The sequence below is a fragment of the Neopsephotus bourkii genome, unplaced genomic scaffold (genome assembly GCF_033783945.1).
Source record: "Neopsephotus bourkii isolate Nb327-2 ecotype Australia unplaced genomic scaffold, CSIRO-AGI_Nbou_v1 NB_1768, whole genome shotgun sequence".
Lineage (NCBI taxonomy): Eukaryota > Metazoa > Chordata > Aves > Psittaciformes > Psittacidae > Neopsephotus > Neopsephotus bourkii.
Genome location: NW_026902242.1, coordinates 2,385,295 through 2,406,739, shown reverse-complemented (window position 1 = coordinate 2,406,739; position 21,445 = coordinate 2,385,295). Strand labels below are relative to the sequence as shown.

Genomic DNA, 21,445 nt, shown 5'->3' with positions numbered 1-21,445 from the left:
AATACTCATTTTGATATAAAGTATCATTGAAAGGTACTTTGCAATTGATTAATAAGAAGTTATTTGGAGACATGGCTAGACTCTTTTAGTCCATTACTGTGGAGGGCAAATGGAAGGGGAATGATCAGAATCATCAGGAGAGACTATTTAGCTAATGAAGGCTCCTGTGACTGTGGAGGTTTTAAAACTCAAGATAGAATGTACATCAACAATAAAATTGTGCTGTCCTTCCTCTTCAGAATCTTCCAGAGGCCTTTCTCCCTACCCCAATATCTATCAGTATGTTTAAAGGAAAGGAGATTTGAAATAAACACATTCTGGAATTGCCAGGGTTAAATTACTCTAATTGAGGACAAACAAGATTCAATACACTTGACTTGAAATGGGGTAACATTCACTTCAACTTCACAAGCAGGCCTGAACACTGAATCCTGTATTTTAAGAAGAACATTACATTCCCAAATGCCTCAGACCTTGAGACTGAAAATACAGGATAATCTCGAAAGGATTTTGCTGCAGATACTTTACCTGTAAAGCAGATGACCTGAGTTCAACTGTAACTGTTATTTTTCTCCTTCTTAGTAGCTGGTGCAGTGCTGTGTTTCAGCTTTAGTCTGAGAACAACGCTGACAACACACTGATGTTTTAGCTGTTGCTCAGTAGCATTTACCCCATTCAAGCCCTTTTCAGTGAGGAGGGGCACGGGAAGCCAGGAGGAAGCAGAGACAGGACACCTGACCAAACTAGCCAAAGAGGTATTGTATACCACAGAACGTCATGTCCAGTATAGAAACTGGGGGGAGTTACCCAGAAGGCCCAGATCGCTGCTTGAGTTGGGCTGGGTATCGGTAGGTGCGTGGTGAGCAGTTGTATTGGGCATCACTTGTGTTTACTGTTTTTTTTACTTTCCCCTTTTAGTTTTGTATTGTCTTATTATTAGTAGTAGTACCAATTTTGTATTACGCTTTAGTTATTGGACTGTTACTAAAAATTATTTAGTTATTGGACTCATCTCAACCCGTGAGGTTTACCTTTTTTTGATTCTCCTACCCATGCCACCGGGAGCAGAAGGGGGAAGAGGGGAGGGAGGGAGTGAGCAGCTGCATGGTTCTGAGTTACTGGCTGGGCTTAAACCACAACAGCAGATCTGCTGGAACATGCCCAAATGAATTAGTACTCACGATGGGAATCGTAGTCACAGTCTAATGCTCAGTATAACTAGCTGGTCTGCTAAAATGGTCTGAAAGAGAAATGTGCAGCATGTGTTCCTTCTGCATTTCTCTAATGCAAAGCATCTCTAATGAAGAGGCATGTCAGAGGGGAAAATAAAAGGATATGCATTTGATCACATGCAAAACCTGAAGTGAAACTGGACCATGACCTGCTTCATATGCTTCTGTCCTTTCCTTTAAACACCAGAAGTTATCATGTACACAGGCCCTGTACTGTTAATGAACCTCTTTAGATGGACAGGGAGGAGCTGAATGTATCTTTATGCATCCCACAGCTGGTTTACAACTGTAACAGCAAATAGATTAAGACTGATTTTCAGCTAACTGGGAAAAAGCCCACAGCTTTAGAACTAGCTTCTAAAATGTCTTAATTTGATAGATTAATTTTACCAAGTTAACCAAAGCATTCAAGATCAGAATATCAGAATCACAGAATGGTTTAGGCTGGAAGAGACCTTAAAGCTCATCAGTTCCAATCCCCTGCCCTGGGTAGGGACACCTTCCACTAAAGCAGCTTACTCCAAGCCCCTGTGTCCAACCTGGCCTTGAACACTGCCAGGGATGGGGCAGCCACAGCTTCTCTGGGCACCCTGTGCCAGCTCCTCAGCACCCTCACAGGGAAGAGCTTCTGCCTAATGTCTATCTAGATCTATCCTTCAAAAGCTTAAAGCCATTCCCTCTTACCCTATCCTTACATGCCCTTGTCAAAATTCCCTATCCAGATATCTTATAGGCCCCCTTTAGGCACTGGGAGCTGCTCTAAGTTCTCCCCTTAAGGAGCCTTCTCCAGACTGAACCAGCCTAGCTCTCTCAGCCTGGCTCCAGAGCAGAGCTGCTCCAGCCCTCGCAGCAGCTCTGTGGCCTCCCCTGGACTCACTCCAGCAGCTCCATATCCCTCTGGTGTTGCAGGCCCCGGAGCTGAATGCATTTCTCCGCGTGGAGTCTCCCCAAAGCGCAGCAGATGGGGAGAACCCCCTCCCTGAGCTCCTGCTCACGCTCTGGGGGTGCAGCTCAGCACATGTGGGGGTTCTGGTCTCAAATGCACACTGAAGCTGGGTCATGGGCAGCTTCTCCTCACCCAGCACCCCCAAGTCCTTCTCCTCAGGGCTGCTCCATCCAGTCTCCCCCAGCCTTTAGCTGTGCTTGGGACTGCCCCGGCCCAGGTGCTGGAGCAATTTTAGTCTGGACTGGAAGTTGTTTCAAACTTGATCATACATATGTTCTTTGGAAAACTGGGGTTTATAATAGAAGTGTTCTCTTATCCATATGTGTAGTATTACATTATTTGTGTTAATAGGGCGTAACAAATAACTTATTATAGCACTTGTGATCTGATCTAATGAAATATGGTTGTGAAAAGTAAGTGGATTCTGCACTGGCAACTGTAAAAGTCTCTCACATAAATAACTGGGAAGAAAAAGATTATCTTTAAAAATAAAAAAAGCTTGTCTTTATTTTGCATATTCTATTAACACTTTTTTTTTCTATGAAATTCTCATAAACCTGCTATTAGCTTGAATTTTTATGTATCCTCCTATAGAACATCATCTGATTATGTGTAAGCCATAAACTTGGTTTTTAGAAGCAATCTACTTTTATGATACTAAGTCATTAATGATAGTAAGCACACAGTGTTTTCAAGATAATAAATATACTTAGATATGAATATCCCAATATTGAAATCTGAGCTTTGCTAAACGTGAATATTGATGAAATATAGTAATAATAAAAAAAATATCTCTGCAATTACTCCTGCATTATTTCTTAGGGAAAAATTACTGAACTAATATGCCAGTTTATCTTAAAATTGAAGAGAAGTAAAAACAAACATTTTCTGACTTTTGGGGAAAGAAACAAAAATCAAATAGAAAAAAGTGCCTTGTTTTATTCTTTCTAGCTTAAAATTTTACAGTAGAAAAAGCTGATTTTTATCGTTCTGGCTTCAATTAATAGAGGAAATGCTTGAACTTCAGAAGTAATTCTGAATTTCATCTGAGGTCCTGAAATGTTGCAATCAGTTAAGTGTGCTTTCTATGAATTAGGTGTTCTTTACAAATTTTAAAACTCTATTAGTAGGTTTCTCTACTGAGTCTTCATATTCTTCATCATTATGCCTAAGAAGCTAAAGCTGGGCATGTTCACACAATCCAGTCAGTGAAGTTAACTTAATCGCAGTAAAAGAATGTATGTGTATTCCTTGTCTCTTCCAGTTCACATGTAGAATGGATGAATTAAAATTATACAGGAAGGAATGTATTTTATGGGAGGAATGTATTTTACCTAGCTATATTTTAATGATTCTGTAAGCTCAAGGGATGCGAGAAATACTAAATACAGGCATGGCTCTAGGACTACAAACCTCTAGTGTTCCATTAAACCTTCACCTTATTTTGAAAACACATTTTTGAAGTGTGTCTTTGTTTCTATTCAGTGATGTAGCAAGGCTACCTGTATACTTCATGCATGAATACTTTCTATTTAGAAGAACATAACAGATAAAGGATTTCGCTACTCACGTTTTCTCCCTTGTCACCTTTACTACCTTTCTGACCTGGTTCACCAATTTCACCCTGTAATGGAAAGTTAAAAGTTAAACTTCTTGTTTAAAATGGTCTCCTTCACACTTAGCTGAAGTCAATATAACAGTGCCTTTAAATGTACCTTTGGTATGATTCTTCTGTGTTTTATGCTGCTGCTTTAAGTGTGAAGGTCTAAAGGGGGCAATTCTGCATCGATCAATAGTATGTCATATTAATCCAGGTATTGATTGCTATATTCAAAGGGCAACAAGACCTGGCTTTGAAGTATAGTCCTACTGAGCTCTAAATAAAGGAAATCGTGTTCTTCATGTCACCTTCAGTATGAACTTATAATGAAAGCACCCTGATTTACACTCATCTAACTATGCGACTGAACAACTACTTCTCACTGAAGTGTACAGTATTTCAAAACTTAAAAATTATTCAAATCACCAGGAAAAATATATTTTCTTTATACAATAATAAAAAATAATTAAATCACAGAAAATACTCTCTGTGGGATAAATAACACATATGCATCATAAAAATGAACCTCAAAATCATTACCTTTACCTTATGCTAACAGAACAGTGCAGGACCAAACAAACATGCAAGATGATCCTGAAAGGTGCTATAACCTAAATTCTGCCAGAAGTCAGCAGAACATCTCTGCTGTGAGCATATTATATTGATACCCTCAACCTATTCAGTGATTCCAAATCACTCTACGGTACTGAGAATATTTTATCTTACTCATTCAGCAAATAAAGTTTCTAAAATAAGCAAGAATTAATTTTGTCATCATCTGCCTTGATTTGTTTTGCCACACTTTCATCCTTGTTTCTTTGCCAGGATAAATGTTAGTCTTGAACACAAATCCCAGTGTCCCATGGCATCTGCTCCTCAGGCATCTGATTATAGAAGGGTTTTTCAGTTTTTTTGCAACAGTCAGAAGGAGTCTGGGGGAGGCAGGGTTAAGAGTTGTTTCATTGTTGTATTTATGGTGAGAAAAGCTACACAGAACTTTACTGACAGATCTCACAGGTGCACTAATACAAATTTTAATGATTCACCTTGTCACCATCTTCTCCAGGAGAGCCACTAGGACCGGCAGGACCAGGAAGTCCAACGGGACCCTGTACTCCATCACGCCCAGCGGGACCTTGAGGACCTTTTTCACCCTGGTTTTCAAGAAACAGAAGTGATCCACCATTATCACAGGAGACTAATGGATATTTCAGTACAGGGAGTCGCATTACCACTAACAAATAATAGGAAAAGAGAAACAGGAAACTATAAAAGGAAGAGAGTGCATCAGAAAATTATACTAAGTAATAATGGAATCCAATGACAAATACATGTCTACACTAATACAGAGTGGCTGGGTACAAAGTTTTAATGGAAGAATGATTTGACAGACTTTTATATCCATTCCCTGCTGTGATAATAACAGGCTTAACCCTGCCTGGGTGTTAGAGGTTAGGACAATAAACATTTTACTTTTTACTTCATTGTAAATGTAAAAGGACTAGATCAGGTATTCTGAGGATATGTTTAACAGGCAAATACTAGAGTGGGTAGGAGTAACATCCTGAAATGAAATGTCTGTGCTGTAATAGTTTTATGTGACTCTGTGATTACTTACAGGAGCACCCTTCTCTCCTGCAGGGCCTGGAGGACCCTGAGGTCCAGGACGACCTGGTAGACCAATTGGCCCAGCAGTGCCCGCTGCTCCACGTTCCCCTGGTGAACCCTGGAAAGAAAGAAGAAAGTGCAGGATAATTCTGATACAAGCCTGATAACTGCTGGTGGTTTTCATGACTCGGGTCAACAGAGAAGATAATCTGTTATTCACTGAGATTCCATCTGGTAGAAGGATACACATTCAGCATGTGTGCAAGTAAATAAAAAGGCTGGAAGAACTAACCTTAAGTTCATACTCAATAGTTCTTATTCAGTGCTACTTGGGGTTTTTTTCACCCCTTCCTGTATTCATCATAATAGAAGTGTGCTTCAGCCCGTTTTCAAGAACATTTTTCCCTCTGTTTCTAAAACACACTGCCATACTACTTTGATGAAAGAATATTCACCATATTAAAATACAGAACTAACCCTCACCACAACCCAAATTTTTAGTCAGGTTTCCTGCTAAACACTGCTGTGATGGTCAATTCACCTGCGTAGAAATCTACTGAAGTATGACTCATCTGATGTGTCACACAGAGGACGCTTGAATGTACAGGGATCTTTAGCTTAGCACAGAAGTTAAAAACCTAATACTGCAAATTCAAAGGGGAAATAGAGATGCCTTATATGGGAAAAAAATGAACTGTGTATTTTAGAATACATTTTTAAAGACAATAATAGCAGAGAGGAAAAAGTTTTACTCTAACATCAATAAGCCTCACTTTTAAATGAGTCATACAATTGTCATTACTTCAGTCCTTTCTACCTGGAACTACCAAAACATCCATAAATGAAAATTTAGCTTTTACATTCCCTCTCAGTTCTTTCACTTGAAGCAGTCAGTGTAGGGCTTATGGCTGGTCCATGAAGAGCCAACCTTTCCTTTAAATATGTCAATCTGCCACAGAACCAAGCTCCATAAGCATTTATCATTTGAGCCATGCCTTTATGATTTCTTCTGGATTAAGCTAACTAGACAAAATCAAGATAACTTCTCTCTCTACATATATACCTATATATACTCTATAGGTATATACGGTATGCCTATATGGAGAGAATTTAGGTATACAGCGTATACCTGAAATGGAGAGAATGACTGTATATTTATATGCCTGTCTATACTCTGTAGATATGTAAAAATCTGCACTGCTCTAAAAAAAAAAGAGGTACCTAGGGTGAACTAGATTTTTCTTCTTAAACTTTCTAAGAGTACATATGGCATATGCTGTTATGTAGTGCTAAAAGGGGAAAAGGAAATGCAAACAAGGTGCTCTGGTATTACAAAATCTTCCTAAAAGGATAGAAAGGAAGAGGTAACAGTACAGATTAAAACTTCTACTCAAATAAAAGGAATTTCAATATAAAAAAGTTAAATTTTGGCCTATCCATATTTGTTTATCAGTTAGTTAAAAGCCACAATGTGGAGTGCTGATTTTAAATCATTTTAGCAAGCTGGGTTAATTTCCAAACAGTGATCTACCAATGAAGTCCTCTGTAACGCACAACCAAAGATACAGACACCTGTTTGGAGGCACATTATGGCAAGAAAACAACCAGGAGGAAAAAAACATTTACACTTGAATTCCTAATACCTCCTTGATCACACAGGCAGATTCTGACCAAGTGTGAAATGAATTCCTGACAGCACAGGGAAAACTTCCTGTGCCTTGACAGAGGTTAACTGCCATCTAACCTGCTTCTTCCTGTGTCCCCACAAGAGTCAGCATGTGTAGGGAGACAGAAGCATGATGCTCTCCTGAGTACAGGCAGAGCATGGAGAATGACCGAGCTTCATTGTGCGTTTTTATACCATCACTGGCCAACAGCTCTGACAGGAAATCCAGCTTTGCCAGTCCTCATACTTCCTGAGGATTCAAGATGCATCCTTCCCGTGCCCTGTAGATAGGAGAGCATGGGAACAAAGACAGTGGGGTATTCTGCTCCATTATATTCTGCATGGGAGCTAGCCTTGTGCTTGAAAGTCTAATGGGAAAAAAATATTTTACTAACAGCAACAGAATTAACCTTGAAATTTGTGGGCTCACTGAAAACTGAGAAGCAAAGAGAGCTGTCCTCTCATCTGTATTTCTTTATTTTCACACTTTGGCAGCACCTTTGGGTTTTGTGTTTCAAATAATTCACCATTTTTGCATCAATAGAGCACTGTTAAAGTTTTGTTTACTGTACAGAAATATTTCTCTAGCTTTTCAGCTTGACACCTACAAGACAGTTTGTAACACCTTAAAGTAACTGGTAATTTCACATTTCAGCTGTCACACTGGAAGTGAAGTGATACATGGAATCTTTTATAATAGGTGGTGTAGCCCGAGGCTCTGAACAGCCAAGGTTTTTTTTTTGTTTAAGAATGATCAAATTTGCTGGCTCTTCTAACACTGGAATTTTAAGATGCTTTCATTTATGAGGGTCCAAGTTTTTGCTTTTAATCATGATGTCCTTTTCTTGGACTGACCATAATAAAGGGTTTTTCCCTTCAGGTAAGAGTGGCAGAAGAAAATGATGAATGGTTGCTCCAAATATTTTTGCAAATTAACTCAGTAAAATCTGATTTTGTGTGAATGTTCAACAAATACTATTTGTGCAGGAATCACAGATGCCTTTATCCTTCCAAGTGTTGATCTATTTATTTATTTAGGTCAGGGTGGATGCCTAAGTTTCAGTCCTATTTCTGTTGTTTTAGTTTCTAAGACTTCAGTGAATTCATCAGGAAAAATGCCGTACCCTGCAGATATGCTACCAGGGTCTCTGATCTTGTCATGTCTTGTAAGCTAAACAAATTTAGGTCACCTCATCAGCAGGATGCAAAAATTGAGAGGAAAAAAATCTAAATAGGTCATCGATTTTTTCTGTATCAGACAGCAGACACTAACAGGGGCCATAACTTCTAGTAGCTCTTTTTACTCAGTCAACTTTTCATCTTTCTCTTTGCATACTTTTTATTTTTTATGCTTAAAATCCACATGAGTTATGAACTGAAACTACATCTTCTGTTTTCAAGGATCCTCTCATGTCCTTGTGAGAATGGTCTCTGATCAAAGCAGAACGCTTTAAATTAGTGACAACTCTACAAGCATTTTAGGCAGCTTCTTAAGTGTGTTCTATTTTTCAATGTTTATTACCTTTTATTGCCTCTCTGTCCCACTCTGAAACAATCCTGTTATATTACTAAACTGCTTGTTAAGCTGTGGTCTTGCAGGGGTACTCACAGCCCTGAATCTATTTGTTAATTAAAACAGAATGGAAGTGTCATGCTTTGTCTTGTATTTCTCTTATACAGACTAAACTCATTAGTAACCATGTTTTTTCTCACTTTTTGTGAGGAGATATGTAACTATAGCTATTGTATATACTGCATAGTAGAAGCAATACTTTTCACTAACAAACTGTCTAACAAGCAAAGATTCTCATGAATGAAAAATGTTATCAAATAGAGGAAGATTAGTGCTAGACAGCTCAGTGCTGATAATTGGGCAGCCTACAGCTGGCTTATTCAGAGCCTAATTTGGGCTTCCTATTCCAAATAAACTAATGAAAAATGACTGCTTGACATTCCAAAGAATTTTCTCTCATTAGCATTCAGCATTTCACACAGTAGTATGAGAAGGGGAGAAAACAAACAGAAGACAAAAATAGCACATAAAAGAGAACTGTTAAAAAAACCCAAGCAATCCCCCCCCAGAAACCCAATACAATACAACAAACACACACAAAAAAACAAAAAAACCACCAAAATGAAACAAAGAAAAAAAAAAAACACAGAAAAAAAACCCATTGCTTTGTAGTACATTCATGCATCTCCTTCTTTTGTCCAAATCCCTCTAAACACAGTAATTGGCATGCACAGTATTTGGAGCGGTCATTTGTTTGCTTGCAGATGCATGCGCTAGCCAAAAAAAGCTTGTAATTTACTATATATGCTAGTTAGAAGCAATTGGTATTGACAGAGAATTGGAGGAAAATCATCCAGTGGCATGAGTTCTTTTCCCATTATAAATAAATGGCAAATGAAGACTCCATTACAATGACACTCCTGTGTCTATCCTCTGTTGGCTAAAAATAGATGGGAAAATATTTTAGGACTATTTAATGCTCACAGTCTGCTATGAGATACTGTGAAAGAACCCCAACCTATTCTGGTTTAATTGTTGTCCTCACAGATGCACAGAAACCCAGTATGAAGGGCACCTCTGCATCTTTTTTGGTCTGAAAAACGATTTCACTATAACAAGTTAGTAATTAAAGATGAACTAGGAAACAAACCCCACTGAGGACTTCTGGAGTACTCACAGGGCAGCTTGGTGCTCTTTGTGCCTCAAGGGGCACTGCTTGTGCTATAGTGAACTCAAGGTATACTTAGAAAACAATGAACTGTTGTTTACCCTTCAAACTCTCTTTCCACTCCACTTACAATTCCTGCTATCACTACATCTATTTCTCAAAGACTGGGAAAACAGTATGCAAAAAAGCCTGGGCTTCCTAAGTGAACCTTTTTATGATTACATTTACCTTAGCAGGAAGTGTGGCCCCAACAGCAATGGCCTTATAAAGTGAAGAAGCTGTTGGCACTATGCTCCTGACATCCATACTCTGGATTTCTGGACTACACTGCAAATAATTTGTCTGGCACTGAACTCCCGTTATCTAGTGGGTATTAGAAGTGCTCCTGGAATTTCTCTTCCATTTAGTTTCTCATGAATGGTATACTGATCATGAGATCCAAGACAGCTCCCTGATCTGAACCAAAGGATGGTAAATGGGGATGATTGAGACGTTCACCTCAAAAAGGCTCTCATGTTTTGAACTGAAACACCAAACTATACACACCCCGTTACAGAATTTGCAAAACGTGGACCATCTGAATTTAAATTCAGAAACACCTCACAAACTTACGTGACGCATATTAATGACAAGCTGGGATAGTAGTGGTACAACTACTATGTGAGCATCCCGCCTGGAAATGTGGGGTGTGTTAAATGTCAAGTATACTTGATGTCAAGTACATTTGTGCTGTCTGGTTTTTGCATGCTCAGAAGAGTTCTGCTTCACTGCACCTCAACTATCTGCTTGAGAGGTCAGTACAGCCTTAAGGCCTCCTTCAAAAAATCAAGACATGACCTTTAGATTGAAGAAACTGTTCTGGTCTATGCTTTCTTGATTTTGATTCATCTTTTCTTCTAACAGATGGGGTGGCATGGTCTCCCACCTAGCTTCCATTCCATTCCATTGCATTTCACTGCATTCCATTCCACTCCATTCCATTCCATTTCCATTCCATTCCCAGCTACCTTATTTTTGTGCCTTTCAGGAATGTATACATACTGCATGGTGTTAAGGAGAATTGTAAAGCAAAAATGCAAGTTCTTGATTTAAAGAATAACAGCTTAAAGGCATTATGAATTCAATAACTAATTTTAAGAATTTGACTACCAAGTATTAAGAAATAAAGAAGTAAAGCTTAAAAAAACAGCAGATCTTTTCCAACAGTGTAGAAAAAAATCCAAACCCAAGAACCTTACACTATGGTTTGGGTTTTTCCTCCTCGTTTCATGCATTCCTATCTCAGTAAGATTTGCAGGGACAGAAGAGAGCTTTATTGTTGAAATACACAGAATTGCATTACTTTTTTGTCTAACATGAATAGCTGTGCTGATATTTTTTTTTTTTTTACTACAATTGCACTGAATGAAAGAAATACGTTGACAAGATGACTGTCAAAATCTACACAATTGACATTTGGGAATAACGGTACCATGTTTTGAATACCAGTGCATCCTTGTAAAACTTGCCAAAAAGAGTCACAATAGAGAACAGGCAACTTAAGCATACCCTACTTCAAATACTTCCAACAGATGACTATCAGAAACTGAAGTGAAAAAGGCAGCAGAGGTATAAACAGAAGTCCAAACATGAAACAAGAACCTAAATGTAAAAAACTGAGCACATGACCATCTAGGAAAAGCCTAGTCACACTGCTCAAGGGAGAATAATTTACTGTTTTGAGGAATGAGTACATATCACTGCTTTTCCATCATAATCAGAAAGAAAAAACTGTAACTACAAGAAGTTGGCAAATACATTTTTATGCCTATGTTGAGCTTAAAATGCTGAGAGGGAATATTACTGAATTACATGATTTTACATAGCTGTTATTAGCCAAGGAAAAATAACTTTTAATGGCTTCACTGATCCTTAATATAAGCATGGTTCACTCAGGAAGTAAAGATAAAGTCTTGAAAGCAATGGATGGTTTTGATCACTGTATCTTCTAAAACTCTAAAGCAATTGTATAATGCATCATTTCTTTTCAACTTTGTGAAATGATATGTTAATACACCATTCTTACATTCTTGCATGATCTATTTTCCCATGGATTTATATGGAAGATTTAGAGTTGCATGTTACTATTTTCCAAAATAAGATTTTTTTTTAACAGTGATCATTATACTTTACCACAATTCTTAAGCTTGCTCTACAATTTCTCCCTTTTACTGCAGAATCTAAACTTTCATTGAAAAGTATTTTTATCAGTGTGGATGCTCTGGCAAAAATAATCACCCCAAAGTCATTCTCTGTACCAAATTTAAAGCACTTCAAAATAAGAATAAGATCTGCTCTCTTCTTTAAATATGTTGAGATCTCCAAACTCTGAGTAAACAATCTCAACAGATTCTGAGAGCCCTGCCTTCAAACTTTTTTTGGATTGTTTTTTTGTTGGGTTTTTTTGTTTGTTTGTTTGTTTTTTTGTTGTTTTTTTTTAAGATATCAAATAAGTAAGAAACTGTAAAACAGTGGTGGAAAGAAATAGGCTGGGTGACATTTCCCAATCATCCAGAAATTACTAAAGAAGAGGAGAATATTTATCAGTTTTATTCTTTATGGCTGGAAAGTTCTGCTATCCAAATCTAAACAAAACCAATCTGTTTCACAATGAGTTAAAAAGAATCAAACCTTACACATAGGCTGGTATGGTATATGGTTCTGAATATTAGATGCAGTAATAAGGACGTAAATGTAGTGGATGCACATATTTAAAAGCTAGCACAACACCAGCAGTATTTTTTAACATTATGCAGGTCAACTGCATAAGTGAACTGCACTTCACAAAAGAACAAAGACATTGGGTTTATGTGGCAAGATCTGGGGGGTGGGAGGAAGGGCTGCAGGGGTGACTTCTGTGAGAAGATGCGATAAGCTTCCCCTGTATCCAATACCGATGGCCAATGCCAGCTGGATCCGAGATGGACCAGCTGCTGGCCACAGCCAACCCTATCAGTGACAGTGGTAGTGCCTCTGGGATAACATAGTTAAGAAGGAGGGAAAAAAAGAAAAATTGGGCAAGAGCAATTGCAGTCACAGAGAGGAGTGAGAATGTGTGAGACATACAACCCTGCAGACACCAAGGCAAGTGAAGAAGGCGGGGAGGAAGCACCAGAGCAGAAATTCCCTGCAGCCTGCGGGCAAAGACCATGGAGTCAGGCTGTCCCCCTGCAGCTCATGGAGGTTAATCATGGAGTGGGTATCCACCTGCAGCCTGGGGAGGTTACAAGGGACATGATATCCACCTGCAGCCCATGGAGGTTAACAAGGGAGCAGGTATCCATCTGCAGCCCATGGAGGACCCCATGCCAGAGCAGGTTGGTGGCCAAAGGAGGCTATGACCCAGTGGGAAGCCTGTTGTGGAGGAAGCTCCTAGATTACCCTTGTCCTGTGGCCCTGTGGTCAAAGGAGACCATACTGGAGCAGGTTTGCTGGCAGCAGCTGTGAGCCTACACAGAAACCATGCTGGAGCAGCCTGTTACTCAAAGCACCCTGTTGGAAGGGACCCACACTGGAACAGATCATGAAGAACTGCAGCACATGGGAAGGACCCCTGTGGGAGAAGCTCCTGAAGACTGTCTGCTGTGGGTGTCACCCCATTCTGGAGCAGGGGAGGAGCATGAGAAGAAAGGAACAGCAGACACAATGTGTGTTGAACACAACCCCCATTCCCTGTCCCCCTGTGCCATTCTGGGGGAAGAAATGGAGAATTTGAGAACAAAATTCAGCATGGGAAGAAGGGAGGGGTGTGGGGATGGTGTTTTTAAGATCTGTTTTTATTTCTCATTCTCCTCCTCTGACTTGATCAGCAATAAATTAAATTAATTTCCCCAAGTCGAGTCTGTTTTGCCTGTAAAGGTAATTGCTGAGTGATCTCCCTGTCTTTATCTTAACTCATGAGCCTTTTGTTGTATTCTTCCTCCTCCCATCCAGTTAAGAAGGGGAACTGGTAGAGCAGCTTGGTGGGCACCCGGTGTGCAGTCAAGTAAACCCACCACCAACAGCATGAATCCACTATTGAGCATCCATAGATTTTCCACTACGTAAGATCTCTTTCATCTCAATAAGGAGTTAGTGCCAAGTACTGAGCAACAAATAAATCCCATGCCTACTGCTAGCAAAAGGCTTCAGATGTTCATAACCTTCACACTCCTTGAATGTTTCTTAGTGTGTAATTAGTAGAAAATAATTATTGATCACTTCAGATAACATCTATCTGCTGATTTACAGACTGTGTTGATGAAAACATCACAGCATGTAAAGAAGAAAAAAAGGTTACTACATAATACCGTTTCTATTTCCATAAAGTTATTATGTTTACTTACAAGTGGGCCAGGTGGGCCTTGTGGGCCTTCCCCTCCTTTCAAACCAGCTGGACCCTAAAAAAATGAAAAAAGGGGGAAAAAAAGCTTTTCTCTTACACTGGAAAGTTCAAGGGTTATTTCTGCAATACATAAATAGAAGAATGTAGAAATCCAAAGACAAGAAACTGAATAAATTTGTTTTTACTTATATAGCCAATGATACTTAACAATGTGGGATACTTGATGTTTGCTCTCCTATTGCATTCATCTTTCAGCACAGGAGAAGGTTCCATGAAAATAAAGAGTTAATCCATTGTTTTCTTGTATTTAGAAACATAAAGTCAATTGTTCTAATGCTTGTATCATACCTGAGCACCTGGAAGGCCTCTCTCTCCAGGGAAACCGCGAAGACCTGCTGGTCCATCTTTCCCAGGAATGCCTTGAGGTCCTGGGTCACCCTTGGAAACGTATTATATTTTGATTAAAAGAATGTTTAAAATGCTTATATTAGTCATTAAATGAATGATGAAAATGAAATACCAGATCCTAGTTATAGTGATGACAAAAAAGATTATGCCCGCACCAATTCACCCAATACAATAGTCCGTCACTATGGTTAAATTAAAAATACAGTATTAGTTATAGAATATAAATAGTGACAATCACAGCAAGCCATAAAAATATGTTTAAAGATACATTCATTAAAAATTGATAATGCTCACTAAAAATACAAGATTAAAAATAACTACATAACAACTGAGATACGTAGTACTTGTCTTGTGCCAGCCACAATGGTGGCCGAACAGTAAGGGGTTAAATTTGCCTTTTAGCTAGTACTAAACCTCCTACTTTAAATGACAATGTCCATAATAATGCCTTAGTATGAACATGTCATTACTATGTATTTCTACTACATTACTATGTATGGTGTGCTGTTTTTGGATGGATACCTGATTTTTCTCATGGTGGCTAGTATGGGGCTGTGGTTTGGATTTGTGCTGAAAACAGTGTTGCAAACACAGGGGTGTTTCCGTTACTGCAGTGCTTAGACAGAGAAAAAGCCTTTTCTGCTTCTCACACCCTGCCACAAGCAAGCAGGCTGATGGATGCACAAGGAGTTGGGAGAGGACACAGCTGTTCTCAACTGACCCAAGGGATATTCCATACCATATGGTACCATGCTCAGCACATAAAGCTGGGGGAAGAAGGAAGGAGGGGATGTGGCATGTTATGGTATTTTTCTTCTCAAGTTATGTATGATGGAGCCCTGCTTTGCTGGGGATTGCTGAACACCTGCCTGTCATTAGAAAGAAGTGAATTAATTCCTTGTTTTGCTTTGCTTGTGTGCATGGCTTTTGCTTTATTAAACTATCTTTACCTCAACCCGTGAGTTTTTTCACTTTTACTCTTCTGATTGTCTCCCCCATCCCTGTGTGATGGGCTTAAGTTGCCAGCTGGACTTAAACCATGACATATACGTAAACTGTCTTTTTATGACAAAAATACGTATTATTGGCTCAAGGGAATTCTCATTATTTCAGTGTAAGTGGACACAGCTCCAAAACTGGAATTCTCCAGACTTCAAAATCTTTCTGGGTGAAATGTGCCAACTGTAATATTATACTGTATGTTCTGATTTTATTCTGCATGTTCTACAGGATGATTTCAAATATGAGACTACCAGCAATTTACCTGTCCCTTCCAATTTGTTTCCCAAAGCAACGTCATACCTTAGCACCTTCTTTTCCTGCAGCACCTGGGAGGCCTTGTTCACCTGGTGGACCAGGAGGACCTGGATGACCTCTTTCACCAATTGGGCCAGTCTCACCAGTAGGACCCTAAGCAAAAAAGTAAAAAGTCAGTCACCTCAAGGTAATGAATGTCTTGGGGGTGGAAGGTGGGGAGGAGCAGATTCTTAACATCCTGTTATGAGTATCTGTTACAAAATAGTATTACCACTGGTTAGCATACATTCCTCACCCTTCCCTCCAGGCAAAGCTGACTTACAAAGTATTTTTGTCCTATAAAATAAATCTTACACTACATTCTGCCTGCAGACACATCTGTACAGCTTCCAAAGAGTAAAATGCCATCCTTGCTCCTTAAGCAATGAAGTTTTAAAACACAGTGTGCACCCATGCATCAGGGGAGGTTACAAAAAGGCCACAGGAAGGAAATGCTTGTCTTGAAACACTATCTGTACTGTTGTTTTTCTGAGTAATATGAATTGGAATGTGGAAATGTTGAAAGATATCTCTTCAGATTCACTAACCAAAAATTTTCACTAAAAAAAAAAATTATCTAAAAAAGCTCATGCAATCCAAATGCTTGATTTTGTTGCAAATAATGCAGTTTTGACACTGAATCTGTCCACAATCTAAAAGTGACTGAAGTTTGGCCTCTGACAAGAAAGTCACAGAGAATCATAAAATCATAGACTGGTTTAGGTTGTAAAAGACCTTAAGATTATCTAGTTCCAATGCCCTGCCATAGGCAGGGACACCTCACAGTACACTAATGTCACCCAGGGCTCTGTCCAACCTGGCCTTGAACAATGCCAGGGATGGAGCACTTACCACTTCTTTGGGCAACCTGTTCTAGTGCCTCACCACCCTCACAGTAAAGAACTTCTTCCTTAGATCTGACCTGAACCTTCCCTGTTTAAGTTTGAAACCATCACCCCTTGTCCTATCGCTACAGTCCCTGATGAAGAGTCCTTCTCCAGCATCCTTGTAGCCCCCTTCAGATGCTGGAAGCTGCTATGAGGTCTCCACGCAGCTTCTCTTCTCCAGGCTGAACAGCCCCAATGTTCTCAGCCTGTCTTCATACAGGATGTACTCCAGCCCCTGATCATCCTCGTGGCCTCCTTTGGACTTGCTCCAACAGCTCCTTGTCCTTTTTACGTTGAGGACACCAGAACTGCACACAGTGCTGCAAATGGGGTCTCACGAGAGTAGAGTAAAGGGACAGGATCACATCCTTTGACCTGCTGCTCATGGTACGTGAACATGTCATTTTGTTCTTTCTAAACTATTTCATGGTAGATAACTCTGCCTTCTTGAGTTCTCATGAAGAAAAAATACAAAATGGAGGTGGAAAGGACCCCATCATTTGTACATTTAATGGAATCACTGATGATTATTAAGTACACCTTTCTAAAACTGTTATGCAGCATTTGTTACAGCAGTTAATATAACCATCAATATAGTTCTTTTAATACACCAGTAGCAGCTGCCTTAGCCATAATATAAACATTAAACATTGGACTTGTGAAGTTACTATGAAATTGAATGATGTACCTGAGGGCCAACAACACCACCAGGACCAGGAGGACCAGTTTTCCCTTGAAAACCCTGTGAAATAATTACAAAACACTACGTTACCAAGGACAAGATATAGAAGAGAATAATTCTTGTCTGTGTTGAATAGAAAAACCAGAAATTCCACGTCACACAATCTTTCTCTTCAGAATGTAACAATGAGAAATTATTTGTTCTTGTGTATTTTTTGAAGTGAAACACTGATTAATCTTTCTTATCTCTATCAGTCTGAATCTCTCTGAGGTGACACAACAGTAAAAAATCCAGTCAATTTTACAGATATCTATAGGTGAACTTGACAAGGTGAGCCTGAATGCATAAAATGATGCAGCTAAAAGACAGCTGAAAATCCATTTGTACATATACACATTATGAGTCATAAAGCCAGACATACAAATGCTTTTTAAGGAAAGACAGATGGTGGATTAAATTGGAGAGGCATTAAAGATAAAGGGGAGGTTAGACAGAAAGAAAATGAAAAGAAACAGAGATCCAGGGAAGATGACGAGTATACAGATATGGTAAAAAAAAGCAGCATGAGTGTCACAAAAAAGAATCAAGTTAATGAGAAATTGATATGATGACAGAAACTGGGAAGCACAGAGGAGAAATTAAATGTTTTGGGGACAGTTTTCCACGACACTGGCCAATTTTACAGAATTTGTATTTTTTCATCAGTGGCTCCTGACTTCAGTCCAAAACTTGTCAATAAGCTGAGTAACTACCTTGCTTGATAGCACTGTTTAATTTATCTTTGAAACATGCTAAATTATTTCTTTCAAATATTGGAAGTGCGTTGCTGCATCAAGTTAGGAGAGTGCATTCACTGCTGTATCACAGCTGGCGTTCCACATAGTATACTGTGCCTGACAGCCTCTATCTGCCTCCTACTTTGCTCACCTATGTAATAAAAGGTGTCATCTGGCCCATATTCCTTACAAACATTGGGCCCTGCTCAGCAATCCTCTAGGCACAGTCTCAGTGACAGCTGCCCCATTACACCAGATGTGGTTTAAGCTTTTTCTAACCTTCCTCAATCTGATTCTCGTCTTGCTGCAAAGCCAGACGTTATCCTGGTTCAGTCTGGCAAATAACTGTTTTAGGCACTCTGTCTCAGACCTCTGAAATGATCCAAACTAAAAACAAATAAAAAGTACCCCTTTGCTCTAATAGCTGAAAATCAGAACCGATACAGATGGAATCATTCTTGTGTCCCTTCCTTTACTCAGTCAAAGCTTCTTCCAAAGCCTACTGTAAGGAAAGACAAAGGAATGTTGAGTATTACTCATGTCTTGAAAGTATCTTGGGAAGATCTGCTATTTCCAGATTTGCATAATGAATTGATACTTTGAAGTATATTCAATGATTCTTGATGTTAATGATGGCTTTAGTACTCTGCTTTCTCTTATGTCACCAGCTTATTACCCCTACAGATTCAGATTTATAAAAGCAGTAATAAGCAAAGGAGATTTCAGCAGCAAATACTCAAGATGACCTGAACATCCCATGAGTTCATCTAAACTCTTCAGCATTAAAAAATTTACATTAATGTCTCATGCAGGTGTTTTTAAGTGCCAAATTAGTCTCTTTCTTCTTTTGTTATTTTCTGGAAAGATAATGTAATAAAACTGAGTTTACTGTAGGAAGAAGGAGGTCCTTGATTAATCCCAGTAAATGAAACATCTAGTATATTTCTATTTTATCCTGTCACAGACATGAAACACTTTGCATAACACCAGACCATCTAATAATCTCTGAAGCTGATTCCTCCTGCCAGTCCGAGATTGATACCACTGAAAGGGAGAAACACTTCTAAGGATGAATTAGCTTAATACTGGTTTTCAGCATCTAGTTTATTCCTACATTTATATTCCAAATTATTTATCATGCTATTATTGTTTCTATGTCTAGAATTTCAGCAAACAATGGCAGTTCTTCAAAATGCATATGGTTTACTGAGGGAAATAGCTGTAGCCTGTTGTCCACTAATACTTACCTCAGTTGCTGTCAGCATATGCTTATTATTCCATCAGCAAGCTACAAAGTGCAATCTGGGAATCTGGCTCTCTAATTTGTTAAGCTTGACTATGTCTTTTAGCCTAATTCCCTTATTGCTCTAATGCTCACATACACCACTTAACTTTAATGAGATATACGCCTAACTAAGAAACAGAATTCTTAAGACCTTGGGTGAAATGAAAGTTTTCTGATTTATACATTTCTTTAAAATCTGAAATGGAAATGTTCATATAAAAAAAAATCCAATCAACAAGTCTACTTTTTTTTTTTTTTTTTTAATTCTGGTTTTCTCATTTACTTGAGAACCCATGGGGGGGTAAATACTTTTTAAATAATTCCAGGCCAAGTATATATATATATATATATATATATATATATATACAGGTCAGAAAACAATGCTAATGAAAAGCTGCATTGTATTCAATGCATTTATGAATTTGCACTCAAGTTGATTATCAGTCTAACCCTAACTAAAGCCAAAGGAAATTCTAAATTAGAGAACTGTGGTATTGATTAAACTCAGAGGGACCTGGTCCAAACCTCACACAGTAGAAGAGTCCATAGTTCCATTGCATGTTGCATCTTTCTTTTCTGGTCATGAATGAAATCAAGGAATCATTGATCGAATCATAGAACAGCTGAGGTTGGAAATGACCTCGGGAGGTCATTTGTCCAACTGTCCTGCTCAAGTAGGGCCACTGAGAGTTGGCTGCCCAGGAGTATCTCCAGCTTCTCTTGGCAATCTGTTCCAATGCTCAGTCATCCACACAGTGAAAAAAGTGATTATTATGTTCAGATGGAAGCTTCTGTGTTTCAGTTTATTCCCGCTGCCTCTTGGCCTGTCACTGGGCACCGCTGAAAAGAGCCTGCTTCCATCTTCTTTTCCCTTCAGGTTTCAGATACTTTGATAAGCTTTGATCTGGGGCTTCTCTAGGCCTAAAAAGCCTCAGCTCTATCAGCCTTCACTCATAGGAGAGATGCTGTAGTCCCTTAATCATCACAGTGGCCCTTTGCTGGCCTTTCTCCAATAGCTTTCTCTCTCTTCTCTTGAGAAGTCCAGATCTGGACTCCTGACCCCACCTGGGCTAAACAGAAGGGAAAGATCACCCTCCTGCAGCCCAGGTACTAGTAGCATTCTTTGCCATAATGGCACATCACTGGCTCATGTTCAAATAAATAAGAATAAAGGGAAAATAGTAACTGTGCTTTTTCTTAACAGACTAAATAACAATTTAGAGCTGCATTCTAAAGAATGATTCAAATTAATTTTTATGATACACAAAACTAGTCTTTACTGCAAAGAAAAAGAAGAAAGAAGTAGTCAATGATGATTCTCTCACACCAGAAAAGCATTACAATGCATAAGAAAACAGAGTTTTTCTGCATGGTGTGTTACTGCAAGCTCTGATCTCCCCTTTCCAGCAGTGGAAGTGACGCAGCAGTCACTAACAGATTTCCAGTGAAGTTAGAACTCAAAACACAGTCAACATGCTGAGAAAAATTATCTCTAAATTCATTTATGGCTTCTCCAGCTCTGAAAAATCCAGGTAAGAACTGTATTTTACTTCAATGATATATGCGTAAGGTTTTGGCATTATGGAAATAGTCTTTTTAAATAATTCCATTAAAACTGTTACATGTAAATCTTTTCATTTTGATGCCAGAATTTCCTCATTGTGATTCTTAAGGGGATTACATAAGATAGTTTCAAAATTGAAGTTTTTTCAGAGGTTGAATCATTCCTGATCCTACTTTCCAAAGGTGTTAACTTTTGAGTCTTCCAGCTGCTTACAACTGATAAGCCTTTTTGTTATTTTGTTACTTTATGATTTATGTTACACAGGATTCAGTGAGAAAAGTACCATATAGTAATTACCTGACAAATCTTTATTAAAATTGAGATCTCAGATTAATTTATTTGACTTTTATGGACTATTTAAGTTCATTGTGATGGTCCCAACCAGGCACAGCAAACAGTAAGCTCACTCTTGTAGCATGTAAAGTAAAATAAAGTTATGTCATGCCTAACC

General features: G+C 38.8%; 1 protein-coding gene across 15 annotated transcripts in view; it reads right to left on the bottom strand.

Annotated features, from left to right (window-relative positions):
* LOC133225979 (collagen alpha-1(XI) chain) overlaps positions 1-21,445 on the bottom strand; it is a 462,534-nt gene that overhangs the window by 40,445 nt on the left and 400,644 nt on the right. For all 15 annotated transcript variants that reach the window (XR_009729340.1, XR_009729341.1, XM_061378981.1 and 12 more), the window contains 7 exons: positions 17,376-17,429; positions 15,807-15,914; positions 14,445-14,534; positions 14,098-14,151; positions 5,397-5,504; positions 4,825-4,932; positions 3,749-3,802 (listed from right to left, as the gene is read on the bottom strand). Coding sequence is in view for 13 of the 15 variants with exons in the window: in XM_061378981.1 (XP_061234965.1) it covers positions 3,749-3,802; positions 4,825-4,932; positions 5,397-5,504; positions 14,098-14,151; positions 14,445-14,534; positions 15,807-15,914; positions 17,376-17,429 (576 nt within the window). In the remaining 2 variants the exon portion in view is untranslated. The remainder of the gene's footprint in view (positions 1-3,748; positions 3,803-4,824; positions 4,933-5,396; positions 5,505-14,097; positions 14,152-14,444; positions 14,535-15,806; positions 15,915-17,375; positions 17,430-21,445) is intronic.